The 17,880-nt window shown below is 38.4% G+C and overlaps 1 protein-coding gene across 2 annotated transcripts; it reads left to right on the forward strand.

The window, feature by feature from the left end:
- The first annotated feature begins 109 nt into the window (after window positions 1-109).
- THAP6 (THAP domain containing 6) lies at window positions 110-16,368 on the forward strand. 2 transcript variants are annotated; one of them, XM_049790295.1, is made up of 5 exons: window positions 110-186; window positions 1,315-1,417; window positions 3,042-3,249; window positions 8,248-8,367; window positions 15,562-16,368. In XM_049790295.1, exons 2-5 carry the CDS (start codon window positions 1,338-1,340, stop codon window positions 15,814-15,816), a joined length of 663 nt encoding a protein of 220 aa, XP_049646252.1. In that variant the 5' UTR covers window positions 110-186; window positions 1,315-1,337; the 3' UTR covers window positions 15,817-16,368. The 2 variants fall into 2 exon arrangements, with proteins under 2 accessions (XP_049646252.1, XP_049646251.1); XM_049790294.1 differs by having other exon boundaries at window positions 143-248.
- Window positions 16,369-17,880: the final 1,512 nt, after the last annotated feature.

Consider the following 17,880-nt stretch of genomic DNA (forward strand, 5'->3'; position numbering starts at 1 on the left):
ACAGATCAGTAAGTTCCCCTAGGAGGGAAGCCACGCCCCCCAGGGAGCGCAAGATGGCGGCTGCTCACGTGACTCGGGGCAGCCGCGCTTCCGGTTCCGGGGTCGACGGGGCGGAAGTGGAGAGAGAGAGAGAGGGAGAGAGAGGGAGTCTGCCGTCGATGTTAGTTGGTCCCTTCGCTGCTAACCGTAACGACTCTGAGGTGTGAGTCCTTTCTGTCCTTCCCCCATCGCTCATCCGCCCACCCCGGGTGTGTTTCTCGGGGGCGAGGAGTGGGGGCCGCAAAGGGCCCCTGAGGAAGGGACGCTCGCTCTCGGGTCACTTCGGCATCTCTGTGCTGTCGACACGCAGGCCCCGCCCTCCCGGTCCAGGCCACGGAAAGGGGCGGGGCTCCCGGTCTCCTCAGGCTGGCTGCCTTCTGCTGACAGAGGGACGCAGGCACCTGCTCTGTAGGCTTCTTCCTCACACCCCTGGTTGAGGGTCCTTTAAAGCAGTGTTTTTCAACTCTTTGGGGGTGCCAAGGCACTTCTTTCATGAAAAATAAAAACATCAAGAGGCACACCCCCTTAGAAGATGTTGAAAACAATATTTTTAACTCTGTCTCTTATTGCCTCTAGCCAAAGGAATTCTCTTGACTAGGAATCCAATAAACACAAAGGAATTCTTTCATAGTTATTTTATCATTTATATTTTTAGAAATGTATCATTTTATCATTTATGTTTTAGAATTACGCTTATAATTTTGTAATGTCTGATTTTTTATAAATGTATCGTTTATAATTTTAGCATATTTTAGAATTATTTTAGGATTCCTCTTATAGTTGTTTTGTAATTTGTGATTTTATAAATGTGTCATTGGTAATTTTATATTTTTTATTTTATAATTCCTTTTATGATTATTTTATAATTTATATTTTATGATTTATAATTTTCATAAATTTATCATTTATAATTGTCTGATTTATATTTTAGAATTATTTTATAATTACACTAGTGTGCCACTAGTGGCCTAGTGGTTGGAAAACACTGCTTTGAAGTAGCCACTTTCACACACCTGAGAAGACCTAAGGACAAATAGCAGGGAACAAGACCACATTCTTCCACTATAATAAGCTTTTATCTGGTCTTTAGGACCCCCCCCAAAAGGTGTCAAGTACAGAAAGGAAAGTGAGTAAGGCCCCACAAAATACAGTCGGTTTCCTGTCTTTTGAAATAGGTATTTCAAAATGATCTAAAAGTATCAGAAAAGTGTTTGTATTCTTCTTGTCGGCATTCCTAATCTTTTCTCTTCTCTTTCTTTTAATTTCTTTTTCCAGTTCTGCTATGAAGCACTAAAATCATGGTGAAATGTTGCTCGGCCATTGGATGTGCTTCTCGCTGTTTGCCAAATTCCAAGTTAAAGGGATTGACATTTCACGTGTAAGATGTTTCTGTCTTTAAGCCTAGCACGCTTTGTTATCAAAAGCTAAAGAAAGTTCTACTCAGACATTCCGATTTGAACTTTAGTTTCTTAGTACTTTTTCCCCCCCTTGTGGGGTGAGAGTTGGGAGGTCGGGGAGCATCGCCTAAATAGTAGAATGGCCTGACATGGGGACTACCCCGCCTGGCCCACACCCAGCAGGGCTAAGGCTCAGTTTTGGCAGCTCCTGATCTACTCACCTCTAGTCCAAGATTTTTAATTTACTTATTTGAAATGACCTACACGTGGCTACTTGGATAAATTAGTTTAGAAGTTTTAGATAACTTCCAAGACTTCATTTAAGAAAAATGTCATCAAGGGCTGGAGCAATAAAACACAGCGGCAAGGTGTTTGCTTCGCACACTGAGATCCGGGAGGGACTCGGGTTCCATCCCTGACATCCCATACGTCCCTGAGCCTGCCAGGAGCGATTTCTGAGCACAGAGCCAGGAGTGACCCCTCAGTGCCCCCGGGTGTGGCTCCCCCCAAAAAGTAAAATAAAAAAGTCATCAAACTCATATTGCTAATAATGTTTACTTTGAGTTGTACCATACCTTCAAAATAATTCAGCTTTATTTAAATCTAGTGTACAACATGAATGGAGGATCTTTGCCTAAATATATTGTTTTTCTATTTAGAAACAGATCAATCTTGTAGAGACAAAGGAGTACAAGTTCAGGCCTAGGTTCTCCCTGTATTGTAGATACTGCAGTTTAATTCTTTTTTAATATTTTAACTATTACTGTGACTAGCATAGCAAAGGATAAATAGGACTTAATTATTCATTCATCAAATGTTTATTTTGCTACTTTTGTGCCAAGATCTATGCTGTATACTTGAGAAAGATCTGCCAACTCTGCTAGATATGAGAAAAAAAAAAGTGTAACATATCTGACCTCAAAATGGATATGAATCAGCTTAGAAAGTAATAGGTTATGGGCCGGAGAGATAGCATGGAGGCAAGGCATTTGCCTTGAATGCAGAAGGATGGTGGTTTGAATCCCAGCATCCCATATGGTCCCCCGAGCCTGCAGGGGGCGATTTCTGAGCATAGAGCCAGAGCGCTGGCTGGGTGTGACCCAAAAACAAACAATGAAAAAGAAAAAAAAGGAAGTAGTAGGATATGGAATTATTAGCCTTTAATCCCTCAAAATTAACCTAATGTCCAAAACTCCAAACTACCTTTTCTCTGAATTTTACACTAAGCATTGTTGATCTGTTGTTCATTAAATACAGTGAGCAATTTTTCTAATGCTGAGAGAAGAATGAAAGTCTAAGGAGTGCTATTCATCTGAGAAAATTTATGAATATCAGTTCTAATAGAAAAAAAAGCCCAAGTGATTTTCTATAGATAAAAAAAAAAGTTATTGTTGATTTATTCTTAAGTTGTTAAATATCCATTGAAACATTTCTTCTTTGGAATATAAGAAAATGTGCCTTATATATAATGATATATGAGTACCCATATATCCTTGGGTCTTGGTTTCCTGAACATTCCAGTTCCTAATAGAAATAAAATTAAAAGTCAGTTAAAGCATCAATCCAAATATAATTGATAGTGGCTTTCTAAAATAATTTTTCTAGGTTCCCCACAGATGAGACTATCAAAAGAAAATGGGTATTAGCAATGAAAAGACTTGATGTGAATGCTGCAGGCATTTGGGAACCTAAAAGAGGAGATGTGTTATGTTCAAGGCACTTTAAGAAGACAGACTTTGACAGAAGTGCTCCGAATATTAAATTAAAACCTGGAGTCATACCTTCTGTCTTTGATGTCCCATCTCACTTACAGGTTTGTATATAGAATACTATTTACTAGAACTGTGGAGATGGTTCAGGGGTTAAGGCACTGGACTTGACTGCGATAACCCTGGTTCAAATCCTAGCAGGGCCCCCCAGAATGATCCCTAATTATGCAGCAGCGAGGGTAGGCTGTGAGACAAGCAGGTATGACCCAAAGTGAACACCTCCAATCCCACCCCACCCCTGTCCAAAAATAGTTTATTTACTATCATTATTTACTTTGTATGAACTATTGAAGAACATTCAGCACTTTTTCTAATGTTTTGGGGTTGTTTTTGTGTGTGTATGTATTCATTTGAAATCCATTATTTTGAGGGGTTTTTTAATTTGTTAATTGCTATTTCTACTTTTATATGGTATTACAGCACTGATTTATCCAGTAGCCACTCAGAAACATTTTCCAAAGTGCTTTTGCCTATTTATGATCCCACTGTCAGCATAAAAAGTTGTTTCTGGGGCCGGAGAGATAGCATGGAGGTAAGGAGTTTGCCTTTCATGCAGAAGGTCATCGGTTCAAATCCCAGCATCCCATATGGTCCCCCGTGCCTGCCAGGAGCGATTTCTGAGCCTGGAGCCAGGAGTAACCCCTGAGCATTGCCAGGTGTGACCCAAAAACCACACACACACACACACACACACACACACACACACAAACATACACACACAAAAGTTGTTTCTGGTTCTGTATCCTTGCTAAATATCTGGTGACATCAGTTTTTTTAAGGTTAGTGAAGTGGACTGACCTTAAAAGTTGACTGAACTCAAGATCTATGTATCACAGTTAAAAGTTAGCATATAAAGATTGAACTGAGATTTATGTTGGTATTCCTCTCTCTCTGAAGCAAAAGTTAAAGCAGAGGTACTAATCATATCAAACTGTTAAAGCTTAGAACTTTGTGAAATAAAAGAATAACAAAAAGAGGATTTGATCCCTGAAGTCCCATATGGTTCCCCAAGCCAGGAATGATTTCTGAGCGCATAGCCAAAAGTAACCCCTGAGCGTCTCTGGGTATGGCTCAAAAACCAAAAAAAAGAAAAAAATTAATCATGAATCTGTGGAGTTGGGCCAATGAGTTAACATGACTGCAGCTGTGGTATATGGGTGTGTTCTAGTGTAATACTTTAATTTGTGTTTTTCCTATCATATGTCTTTGTATAGAAATTCATGTTACTTTTTTTTTTTTTTTGGCTTTTGGCTTTTGGGCCACACCCATTGACGCTCAGGGGTTATTCCTGGCTATGTGCTCAGAAATCGCTCCTGGCTTGGGGAGACCATATGGGATGCCAGGGGATCGAACCACACTAGCGCTTGCAAGACAGACACCTTACCTCTAGCACCACTGCTCTGGCCCTCATGTTACATTTTTATAAAAATATAGTGTATATGTTTTTTCCTCTAACATTTATATTGTACTTACTATATGCCAGTCTCTTTTCTAAGCATATTGCTCATATAATAAATAACTCATTAATAAGTAATTCTCATAATAACCATATAAAATTAAAAAAAAAACTTAGGGGGCAAAAACCACTACTAGCAGATGTTGACCTGAGAATGACAGTGGTGCTTACGGGCCACAATGGCCATATCAGTATTGTTCAGGAGTTACCATGACTATAGCCATAAGGTATTGGGAGTCAACTGTATGTTGTTCTCTGCTGCTTGAACTATTTCTCTGGCCAAAAATTTATTTTGTTTTTGTTGTCTTTGGGGGGGGGGTGTCACACCCAGTTGACACTCAGGGATAACTCCTGGCTCTGCATTCAGAAATCACTTCTGGCGGGCACAGGGGACCACATGGAATGCCAGGATTCGAACCACCCTTGATCCTGGTCGGCCTGCTTACAGAGCAAACGTCCTTCCGCTGTGCTATCTTTTCAGCCCTCCTTTTTCACTATTTTAAGCAGCAGGATGAAGATTATTCCAGTTGAATTTTTGTGTATATCTTTATTTCTTTCTTTTAACTAACGTCTTACAATAAAATGTTGGATAAAAGATTATATACTTAGATTCAATTTCTAATACTATAAAAATTATGTTCTTTTTAACTTTAGCTTCTGGTACAGATTTCCCAAAGCACCACCAGAAACATGACAGTCTGCCCCCTAATATGCATAATTGTGTCAACTGTCCTTATATTCTGAATTAGTTGTCATTTTTGACTTTTGATTTTGGGGCCACACCTAGCAGTGCTCAGGGCACTTCTGGTAGTGTTTTGGGAGTCTCCTATATATGGTAGCAAGGATCACACCAGAATCAGTTACTTGCAAAGCAAGTACTAAATTATTTTACTAACTTGGCTAAAATTGATGAGCAAAATGGCATCTTGATTCATTTCTTTAAACCTGCCCTATTTTAATTATGATTATTAGTGAGTTTCTATATAGTCTTGTGTTCATTACTTATTCAAATTTTTATCTATTTACATATTTTTATTTGTTTTGTTTGGGGGCCAAAAAAAAAAAACTGGTAGGCAAAGGGACCATATGGGATGCTAAGGAAGGAACACAGGTTGGCTGTGTACAAGGCAAGTACCCTACCCACTGTGCTCTGACTCCTAATTAGATATTTTTCTAAATTCTTTTATAAAAGTATTATATATTGAACTATGAACCATTTAGCTGCCATCTATATTGCAGTTACTTTGCCTTTAGTTTTAATTAGAGAGTTGGGATTTGGCTGTGCTTTTCTTTTTTCCTTTTTGATTGTTTTTGGGTTTTTTATTTTTTTGGGGGGGGGGGGCCACACCTGGCAATACTCGGGGCTTATTCCTAACTCTGCATTCAGGGATCACTCTTGGTGGGCTTCTGGGGCCATCTGAAGTATTTTGGATTAAACCTGGGTCAGTCCCATGCAATGTAAGAACCCTACCTGCTGTACTATCACTCTGACCTTTGTTTTGTTTTTGCAATTCAGATTTTGTTTGTTTGTTTGCTTTGGGGTCACACCAGGCAGCTCTCAGGCATTAATCCTGGCTTTGCACTCAGAAATCGCTTCTGGCAGGCACAGAGGACCATATGGGATGCCGGGATTCAAACCACCATCCTTCTGCACGCAAGGCAAATGCCCTACCTCCATGCTATCTCTTCGGCGCCCCCTAATTTCTTCTAAGTTTTAGCACAGTTCCAGAGAGGTAGTAAAATGGATAAGGTCCTTGTTTTGCATGTGGTTACTCAGGTTTGATCCCTGATACCAAGTATGTTACCCTGAACAGAATTAAGGAATAAGCCCTGAACATCACCAGCTGTGGTCCAAAAATCTCCCAAAATTAAAAATAAAATATTAGCACATAGTTCCATTGTGGTTATAAAAGAATATAACATTTTAACTTAATTCTTACATCTTATTTAGAATGTTGTTTTTAAAATCCTAAACCTTGGGGGCCGGGCGGTGGCGCTAAAGGTAAGGTGCCTGCCTTGCTTGCGCTAGCCTTGGACGGACCGCGGTTCGATCCCCCGGTGTCCCATATGGTCCCCCAAGCCAGGAGCAACTTCTGAGCACATAGCCAGGAGTAACCCCTGAGCATTACCGGGTGTGGCCCAAAAAATAAAAAAAAAAATCCTAAACCTTCTACTTGGTTTATTTATAAAGTTTTCTATCTGATTATAAGAGAGGGACATATTATTTCAACTATTGTTACTGTATAATATATTTTTCATGTCTGGTGGGTATATTCTTTCCTTATTGCTCTTTTAGTGAAATTTGTATTTCTAAATGTATTTTGGGAAAGTTTTTTCTTTTTGAGAGCAGGGGAGCCATGCCTAATTAGAATTACAAATACTAATATTACTTTTGTGCTTAGGGGTCTCTTCACATAGCAGTTCTTGAGGGCTTAATACGCAGAGATCAGACCATCAAATCCAGGCCTCCTGCTCAGCCCATTGATCAGTCTTGTTATTCATAGGTTGAGTTTCTTTAATCACGTGGGATTTAACGTTTACTGACTTTTTTTTTTAATTTTTTTATTTTGAATTATGAGAACAAAAGATGCAAAGAAAGAGGACAAGGTAAAGTTACAGTGGAAGGACAATCAGCCATAACATAATTCTCAGAAGAAGTCCCCTTACTGATATCTTAACTTTGAACTTTCAGCCAAAGACCGTTAAGATAAATAAAACAGAATCCATGTACAATTACTTTGTCCCTCAAGTCCCCAGATTGTAGCACATTGTAATATTTCTTAACAGCACACAAGGCAATCTAAAGCCATAAAACTTATGTAACTCCTTAAACATTAGAGGCATAGTATTTTTTACATTTCCATGTACATGCATATTAGCTTAAGTGTTTACTGACTTTTTAAAGGTGATTTTCATTTTTAAAAATTGTTTCATTTGTGGGCCTGAGTGATAGTACAGTAGATAGGGTGTTCACCTTGCACATAGCTGACCAGGTTCAATCCCAAGCATCCCATAATGAGCCCTCCAGGAGTGATTCCTGAGTAGAGCCACGAGTAATCTTTGAGTAACCAGGTGTGGCACAAAAACATTTTGGGATCAGAATGATAGTTTATGCAGCTGACTTGGGTTCAAAACTCAGCATTAGGTCTCCTGAGCACCTCTAAGAGTAATTAATGAGTGCAGAGGCAGGGAATACAGAGCCTGGAGTTACTCTGGACCATCGCCAGGTATGACCCAAATCCTCCCCACTAACCCCACCAAAAAGAAAATGTTTAATTTCTCTACAAAATTTAGAAGGAATAAAAATTTATTAAGAAAAAAGAAATAGGGCCCGGAGAAATAGCACAGCGACGTTTGCCTTGCAAGCAGCCAATCCAGGACCAAAGTGGTTGGTTCGAATCCCGGTGTCCCATATGGTCCCCCATGCCTGCTAGGAGCTATTTCTGAGCAGACAGCCAGGAGTAACCCCTCAGCAACGCTGGGTATGGCCCAAAAACCAAAAAAAATAAATAAATAAAAATAAAAAAATAAAAAATAAAAAAAATAAAATATCTATAATTATTGTTCTTAACTATTTTTTAAACAGGAAAAAAGAGAAAAGCTCCATTATAGAAAAAACTTCACCTTCAAAGCCATCCCAGTGACAAACCACCAGCTTGTTGGTGCTTCCACCTATAGTGAAGAATTTCAGTCTCAGTTCATTTTTGTAAGTAAAATTACTGAACTAGTGTTTTGGGGTTTGTTTTTTTTTTTCATGATGAATATATCTTTTTGTTTTGTTTTGTTAGGGGGCCACAATTGACAGTGCTTAAGGGTAACTCCTGGCTTTGCACTGATAAATTTTTCCTGGTGGTGCTCAGAGAACCATATGGAATGCTGGGGATTGAATTCAGATCAATCACATGTAATGTAAATGCCCTACCCACTCTCCTATTGCTCCAGCCCCTGAATATATCATTTTTTACTAGTATTAGGGCTTTAAGTATTTGAGTTTGTTTTATTTTGTTGTAGTTTTTTGTTTTGTTTTAACCATAGCTGAGATATTCAGGATTTATTCTGGCTATACACTCGGGAATTATTCTTTTTTTTTTTGGTTTTTGGTTTTGGGGTCACACCTGGCAGCGGACAGGGTTTACTCCTGGCTCTACGCTCAGAAATCGCTCCTGGCAGGCTTGGGGGACCATATGAGATGCCGAGATTCAAACCACCATCCTTCCGAGTCTAAGGCAAACGCCTTACCGCTGTGCTATCTCTCCAGCCCCAACAGGAATTATTCTTGACAGTGCACAGGAGACCATATGAGATTTGGGGACAATTATAGATCAACCACATGCAAGTGCCCAGCCTGCTGTACTGTCTGTCTCTCCAGTCCCTTTATTTTATATTTAATTTTAATGTTTCTTCTTGGGTTCATTAAAATTTATATAAATTCAGTAACTATTTAGAGGTAATTATTTTGTTATGAATTTAACTTAAGAATGGGATATTTTGCAGGAATATTTCTACCCCCAAAAGGCAATGATTAATTCTTCCTTCTTTGGATTTTCTTGAAAAACACTTATGTATAAGATATTCAGGGGCCAGAGCAATAGCACAGCAGGAGGGTGTTTGCCTTGCTTGCAGACTACCCGGGACAGACCCGGGTTCGATCCCTGTCATCCCATATGGTCTCCTGAGCCTGACAGGAGTGATTTCTGAGTGCAGAGCCACGAGTAACCCCAGAGCGCCACCAGGTGTAGCCCAAAAACCAAAAAAAAAAAATAAAAATAAAAAAAAATTTAGCTTATCTATTATTCATTATATTACATTATTATTCATCACATTTCTTTCTCATATTAAAACCAGACTTAGAATCTTTTTTTTTTTTAGTTTGTTTTTGTTTTGGAGCCAGACCTTGCAGGCTCAGAGGTTACTTCTGGCTCTGAGCACAGGTATTACTCTTTGCAGGCTCGGGGGAACATATGCGATGCAAGCATTAAACCTAGGTCAGCTGTGTGCAGACCTTACCCACTGTACTATCACTCTGGTCCCTAGACCTGTTTTGCTTTTTGATTTTTGTAACTTTATAATAGGTATTAAGTTAGATAGTGTTAGTCTTTGTTCTTTTCCAAAGTTGTTTTCAATAATTTAGGTGTTTTGCACTTTAATATGAATTTTAGAACCAGTTTGCATCATAAAACCTGCTGGTATTTTAGCTTGAATTTTGCTGAATCTACAGAATCACATGGAAAGAACTTATGATTATTAAGACTGCTTTAAGTTAGAGAGAGAATACAGTAAGTAAGGTGCTTGCTTTGCACACAACCTTGGTAGGTTCAATACTTGACACCCCGTATGGTCTTCCAGGTTTCCTCCAGGAGTGATTACTGAGTACAGAGTCAGGATTAAAGCCCTGAGTACTGCTGAATGTGGCCCAAAAATTTAGACATTTGCTTTAAGGCTCTTTTTCAATCTCCTCTGTTGTATGGAGTTGTTATGCATCTCATCTTCCAGCATCTGGTTTGAACTTCAGATGCTGTTACTCTGTTGGAGAGGTTTTCCATTGAGGTTTTCATTTCATCTACTGAGTTTTTCAGACCTGTTATTTTAGTTTGGAGTTTTTTGATTTCTGTCTTCATATCTTCTTGATTCTTATGTGTGTTCCGTTCAGCTCGATCTATGCTTTTTTTTTTTTTGATTCCTATGAGAATCTTCCATATTTCTTCTCTAAACTCCTTCTCTGAGAGCTAATTAAGTGGTTGGCACTCTTCGGGTCATCAGAGCTGCCATCTTTATTCTCTATGCCTGGTGTTGGCTTGTGCTGTTTCCCCATTGTCACACTTGTGTGGCTTTTTTCTACGTGTTACAGTGGAGTTCATTGGCTAGACAGGGGTAAGCAACCTGTGGCTCCAACAGCAGGGTTGATAGCAGGGGTGTGGAGCAATATCACTTACCTCCACCACCTCTCAATGCTCAACTAATTTACAAAATTTGGGGGCCTATAAAAATTGTTGATGAATTGTTTTTGGTTTTTTTTTTTAAAAAGGTGACTTGTTAATTTAACGTTTATTTCTATGAGGAGGAGTAATTCTGAGGGGAGGGTCAAACAAAGAATAATAAAAAAAATATCAATCACGCCTCACAGGTGATAGCTTACAAGCCTGTGTGAAAATGAAGGTTAAGTCTTACAGCTCAGATGTGCAGTCACTGTACACAGAGGTTTAGAAGCAAAAAACTCAGTAAACAAGTAAAATAAATATTTTAATTGGCTATTAATTTGCACAAATATATATATATATATATATATATATATATATATATATATATATATATATATATATATTTGGTTTTTGGGCCCGTTTGACGCTCAGGGGTTACTCCTGGCTATACGCTCAGAAATCGCCCCTGGTTTGGGGGGACCATATGGGACGCCGGGGGATTGAACCGCTGTCCGTCCTATGCTAGCGCTTGCAAGGCAGACACCTTACCTCTAGATCCACCTTCCCGGCCCCGCACAAATATATTTTACATTGAGTGAAAACGTTCTCTTTTTCTTCAGATCAACCACTAACTGCACGATCCTGTATATAGTATTAAGATAAGGAACAATGTATGCAGTGCTATATTTGTTTTAAATATTGCAATGATTTTGCAGCTCCCAGGTTCTTTTACCTCCGGAAACAAGTCCAAGTGGCTTTTTATGTCTTAAAGGTTGCAGACACTTGGAAAGATGCTCAGGGCCACGAAGCTCCTCTGGCTTCACCAAGCTTGGGCATTCCCAGCTCACCTCCATCACGCAGTTTCCACCTGGGCTTCTGGGCTGAGGTTGGTCTCAAAAGCCACAGCAGTGGTCAGGCTGCTGCCCCTTGCAGTGTTGGCAGTGGCAGTCCCTAATTTTGTTTCAGAAGACTAAGAATGAGCAGGTCTTCAAATCCTCCATAGATGGAAATCACTTCCTTAGAAAGTGATAGTGTTAGTATTTTCAGCAATTTCTCTCTCCCACATCTGAAGCTTCTGGCTTGCCCACTAAAATTGAGCCTGATGAGGGAGGAGCGGCCCAGAATTTTGAAATAAAAATATTATTTTAAGTCTTTTAACCATTAACTAATTGTCCACCCTAGTAGTTTATATGTTTAGATGCAGGTATTGTTTTGTTTCTTGTTAGTATTTGGAAAGCCAATTAATTTTTCTCGATTGGTCTTGTATATAGCAAACTTACTAAATTCATATATTATAAAATTTTCAGTACTGAGCTGAAGTGATAGTATCGCAGGTGAACACTTAATCTTGAATGTGGGCTGACCGAGGTTCTATCCCCTGCACCACATATGGTCCCCTGAGCCTGCCAGGAAGTCCGTCCGCTGAGCACAGAAACAGGACTAAACCCTGCCACTGGGTGCTGGGTATGCAGAGCAAGCAAACAAACAACTTTTCAGTATCTATTCAGAAAGCATACTTTTTAGTTCACTTTTAGTTTGTTTTTGTTTTTGTTTTTGTTTTGCTTTATGTTTTTGGTCCACACCTGGTGGTTTTAGGAGTTACTCCTGGCTCTGCGCTCAGAAATTCCTCCTTGCAGGCTCGGGGGATACGGTATGCCAGGGATCAAAACCAGGCCAGCCCATGCAAGGCAAAGAGCCCTACCCACTGTCCCGTCCCTAAACCCTACTTTTTCTGATGTATTCGATCTTTTATATACTATTATTATCATTATTAGTTTTTTTATGTATTATTGGATTAGGACCTTATACATACAAAAGAGATATTGATCTCTAGTTCTGTATCATTGTTATTTCTTTGGTTTTAGCATCATAATAATGCCAAACTCCAAAAGGATTTTAAAATATTTTTTTTCATCTTCTTAAAGGTTTGTATAGTCTTGGCAGTATTTATTTAAATTTTTCGGTAGAATTTTTCAATGAAGTTATCTTAGGACCTGTAGTATTTTTGTTTTTTGTTTTGTGGGGGTGGGGGATGCCCCTTTAAATCTTCTGAGATATTTGTTTTAATTTATCTTCTAATCAAATTTAGTAATTTAAGTTTTTTGTTTTAATATGTATAGAATCTTATATAATATTTCCCATTTTGATATTGATAACTTGTTTTTGTTTTCTTTATTGTTTGTCAATCTGCCTAGAGACATATCAGTTTTACTGATTGGCTTTCATTGATTATCTTGGATTATTTTTCTAGTTAACATTTAATCACTCAGATTATTTCCTTCTACATTTGTGCATCACTTTCTAGGTTGGTTTGGTGTGTGTGTGTGTGTGTGTGTGTGTGTGTGTGTGTGTGTGTGTGTGTGTGTGTGTGTGTGTGTCTTTATTTTTTTTTCACACTTGGTCTTGCTCAGAGCTAATTCTTGGTTCTGCACTCAGGGATTACCCTTTGGTAGACTTAGGGGATCATGTGTGGTACTGGAGATAGAACCTAGGTCAGCCTCATTCAAGGCAAGCACCATACCCTCTATACTTATCTCTCGAGCCCCATCTTTTTCTAGCTTCATGAGATGGAAGCAAAGTTCATTGTTTTAAGGTATCTCCCTTTCTAATAATGTAGACAATAGTGATAGCAATTGCTCCTAAGTAGCAGCATTTGTCAAATTATACATGTTTTATTTAATTCAAATTGTTTCTAAATTTCATTTTAATTTATGATCCATGGATATTTAAAAATGTACTATATAGTTTCCAGATACCAGGGAATATTTTAGATATCTCTCTATATTAATTCCCAATTTTATTCTGTTGTGGTCATAGAATAAACTTTGTTTGGCTTAAGTGCTTTTAAACTTACTGAGACTTGTATCCTAGAATATATTTTATTTTGACTTGTTCTGTGTGTATTTACAAAGAATGTATGTCTTGCTAACGGTAGCACAAACTATCATATAAGTGCCAATTAGGTTAAATGTTTGATAATGTTGCCCAAATCTTCACCCTTACTAAATTTCTGTTTGTTGTATTATTCCATATTATTATTCTACATTATTGTAGTATTCTATTATTATACTCTTATAGTATAATTTTAGATTGTCTAAGACTTATTGTTGTCAATTTTCATTGCTATTTGAAGTAGGGGCACACCCAGCAGCACTAAGGAATAATTCCTGGCTCTACCATCAGATATTATTCCTGACGATCTCTGGTGGATCCCATGGGATGCCAGGAACCAAGCCTGGGTTGGCCACATTCAAATTATTCCCTGCCCACTGTGCAATGCTCTGGCTCCACGTTGCTACAATTTATAACACTGTTGTAAGAAATATTTAGGATTACGATGTCTTGATAATAAATTAAATACATTTTTATTAAGAAATGGTTTCTACATGCCTGCCTGATACATGTTTGCTCTGAAATCTATTTTGATAGCAACATATCCACTTTTTCAATTATCATTTCTTTTCCTACTCTTATTTTTAATCTATATATGATCGCTTTGTCTTTGAAATAGTTTATGTTAGAGTTTTGTGTACAGCATATAATTTTGACTTTGTTTTTTGTTGGTGGTGTTTTTAAAATCTAATCATTATGCCTTTTAACTGAAATACTTCTTTGATTGGAGAGGTTTGAGACATACCCAGCTGTGTTCAGGGTTTCTCCTGGCTCTGTGCACAGAGATCTCTTTTGGCATTGCTCTGGGGAATCAAATGCAATGCTATTGATCAAACCCAAGTTTGCCTCTTGCAAGGCAAGTACCTTACCCACTATACAATCTCCCACCCCTCAACTGAGTTATTTGGACCATTTATATATGCTGTAATTTTTTTTGTTTTGTTTTTGGATCACACCCGACAGCGCTCAGGGGTTACTCCTGGCTCTACGCTCAGAAATCACTCAGGGGCTTGGGGGTCCACATGGGATGCCGGACTACTGTCCTTTTGCATGCAAAGCATTTGCCCTATGTTCATGCTATCTCTCCGGCCCCTACTGTAAATATTTTATTATGATATGCTTTGGGTGTTTTCTCCATGTTTTTTGTACCAGGGATTTTTTGAGCTACTTCATCTGTAGGTTTGTTTTTTTTTTTTTTAATATAACTTGGAGAAAAACTGGTCATGGTTTCTTTTGGGGGCTTGGGGAGCAGCACAGGATACACCTAACAATGCTCAGGGCTTACTTCTGGCTCTGGAATTACTCTTGGCAGTGCTTGGGGAACCATATGGTATACAAAGGATGGAACCCTGATCAGCTGCATGCAAGGCAAGCTTCCAAACTGCTGTACTGCACTCCAGCCCCAAGGCCATGTTTTCTTTAAATACATTTTCCATCTCAACTTTTCTTTCCTTCGTGATTATAATCTCACATGGATTGTATTTTGAAGTTTTGCCACTGTTCACTGCTACCTTCTTTTAGTTTGTTTTATCCATTTTTTGCTAATTCCCTTTTCTCTTTAGAATAGTTTGCATTACTGTATCTTTACCTTCCCGAATCTATCTTTCTGAAATGTCTTTTCTTTGTGTCAGGGCCACATCCAATGGTGCTCAGAGGTTACTCCTGGCTCTGTGCTCAGAAATCACTCCTGCCAGGCTTGGGGAACCATTGAAATGCCAAAGATTGAACTTGGGTCAGCTGCATGCAAGGCAAACTCCCTACATACTGTATTATTGCTCTGGCCTCTTTCTGAATTTTCTGATATGATTAGTTCCCTCCCATTTATTTTTCTCCTCCCATTTTGTAGGTTTTTTGTGTACTTGTGGTTTCTTTAATATTGGGGCGACACCTGGTGGTACTCAGGGGTTATTCCTGGCTCTGTACTCAGGAATTACTCCTGGTTAACTTTGAGAGGAACCTATGGGGTGCCAACAATTAAACCCACGTCAGCCACATGCAAGGCAAACATACTACCCACTGTGCTATTGCTCTGGACCCTGTTTCCTAAGTACTTCATGTCTCATTTAATAACTTGATGTTTATGTTTTTAGGAACATAGCTACAGTGTAATGGACAGTCCAAAGAAACTTAAGCATAAATTAGATCATGTGATCAGCGAGCTAGAGGATACCAAGCAAAGTCTGCGGAATGTCTTAGACCGAGAAAAACGTTTCCAAAAGTCATTGAGGAAGACAATCAGGGACTTAAAGGATGAATGTCTCATCAGCCAAGAAACAGCAAATAGGTTGGAAGCTTTCTGTTGGGAATGTTGTCAGGAGAGCATAGAAGGAGACTATATTTCGTGAATTTTTATGTTCTACTTAAAATTGACAATGGCACAACATTTTAGAAAATAATTCTCGTTCACCATCATTAAATAATATCCACCATTTAGAGAGTTTCTTTGGATTCTCGCAGTATTATGCATTATAGATTGTTATCCAAAGATTTTTGAAGCATGCAAAAATTTGTGCTAGTTATCATGTTTTTGTATGACTTGTACCAATTATGTTTTTATAGACTTAACTATAAGTTAGTGACAGGTCACTATTTTAAGGTGTTAAGAGCTCAAGAAAACGCCACAGGAGTAAGTAAATAGTATCAGATCAGCCACATAAGCTATAATAATAAGAGCCGGACACCTGCAGCATCACATTTTTCACTTCTAAGGAGTACATTATTTTTGTGGGCTTTATGGTAAGTATGTTGAATTGTAACTTAATTGTATTTTACTGTTAGAATTCATTTGTAATACATGTTTGGCTTGCATCCAATTAAAAATGCTTTGTTACCAAAAATACCAAAGTGCCTTTATAGAAGGCACGACTAAAATTGAGAACAGCATATGATATGATATGATATGATATGATATGACTTGACTTTTTTTTTGGGGGGGGGGGGGGCCACACCCAGCGGTGCTCAGGGATTACTCCTGGCTGTCTGCTCAGAAATAGCTCCTGGCAGGCACGGGGGACCATATGGGACACCGGGATTCAAACCAACCACCTTTGGTCCTGGATCGGCTGCTTGCAAGGCAAACGCCACTGTGCTATCTCTCCGGGCCCAATATGACTTGACTTAATGAATTCAAGAAGACCCTTGAATGAGGTTGTAGTTTTTCAGGATAGTGCATTCTTCCTTCTCACTAAGAACCACTTTGATGCATATCAGCATAGCTTAAAAAAATTATAAAGACTATAAATTTGATTTTTAAATACTTATTTGAGAATTCTTCTGGAAATTTTGTTTCATGACTTATTTTATCAAAAAGTTAATATCTTCAAAATCTAAATGTCAGTAATGGGTGAATACTCCTAAAACTACTCTATTTTCTACGGAACATGAAGTTGGTAACAGTTTTGAAAAAAGAAATGTATGTTGGGGCTAGAGTAATAGTACAGTGGTATATTGGGGCCGGAGTAATAGCACAGTGGTAGGGTGTTTGCTTTGCATGCTGCTGACCTGGGATGGACCCAGGTTTGATCCCCAGAATCCCATATAGTCCCCCAAGCCTACCAGGAATGTTTTTTAAGCATAGGCCAGGAGTAACCCCTGAACACTGCTGAGTGTGGCCCAGAAACAAAACAAAAAAAATGAAACATATAGAAGAAACCATTAAAAAACAATGAGTGTTTCTCTGCCCTTGAAACGTACTGTCATGAGAACCACTACAGGCTCCATCTATGCTCTTTTTCTCTCCCCGAAGGTCTTTTTACGGAGCCAGGCATCTTTCTACTCAGTTGTGGATGATATCAGCAGACCTCTCTAACTCAATATCTTGATATTTACACAGGTCATAGGACGAAGCGTAGGAATAGTTTTCCTTTATAGTTCTAAAATATCACTGGTGGTGGGAATGCCCTTGATTTATTGTCACTATGAACCGTGAATATTACTGTGAAATATTTGTAATTCATTTTGGCCACAATAAAAATTCATTTAAAAAAACAAAAACAAAATATAAAAATAAACAATGAGTGATTCTTCTAGTTGAAATCAGAATTGGAGAAAGAATTATGTATTTCTTTAATTAGGAGTATAGATTACCATTCAAGAGTTTTTATTTTAACAGGTAGAGAAGTAAAACGGCTTTAGAATAGCTTCTTACACTCTCTATATATATACACATATATATAGATATATATAAAGAATATATATATAAATATATATAAAGAAAAAAGCTATTTTCTAATTGTTCCAAGTTTTAGAAATACAGCTTTTCTTCTAATTTCTCAGTAAAAAAAAAAGTGAATTTAAGTAATAAATACTTCAGATTGAAAAAATAATTACTAGCCTAGGCCAGGTGTGTAGTTTAGTAGTAGTACACATACATCGCCTGTATGAACCTGGATTTGAGCTCCAACTTCTCC

Source organism: Suncus etruscus, chromosome 16 (genome assembly GCF_024139225.1).
Source record: "Suncus etruscus isolate mSunEtr1 chromosome 16, mSunEtr1.pri.cur, whole genome shotgun sequence".
Classification (NCBI taxonomy): Eukaryota; Metazoa; Chordata; class Mammalia; order Eulipotyphla; family Soricidae; genus Suncus; species Suncus etruscus.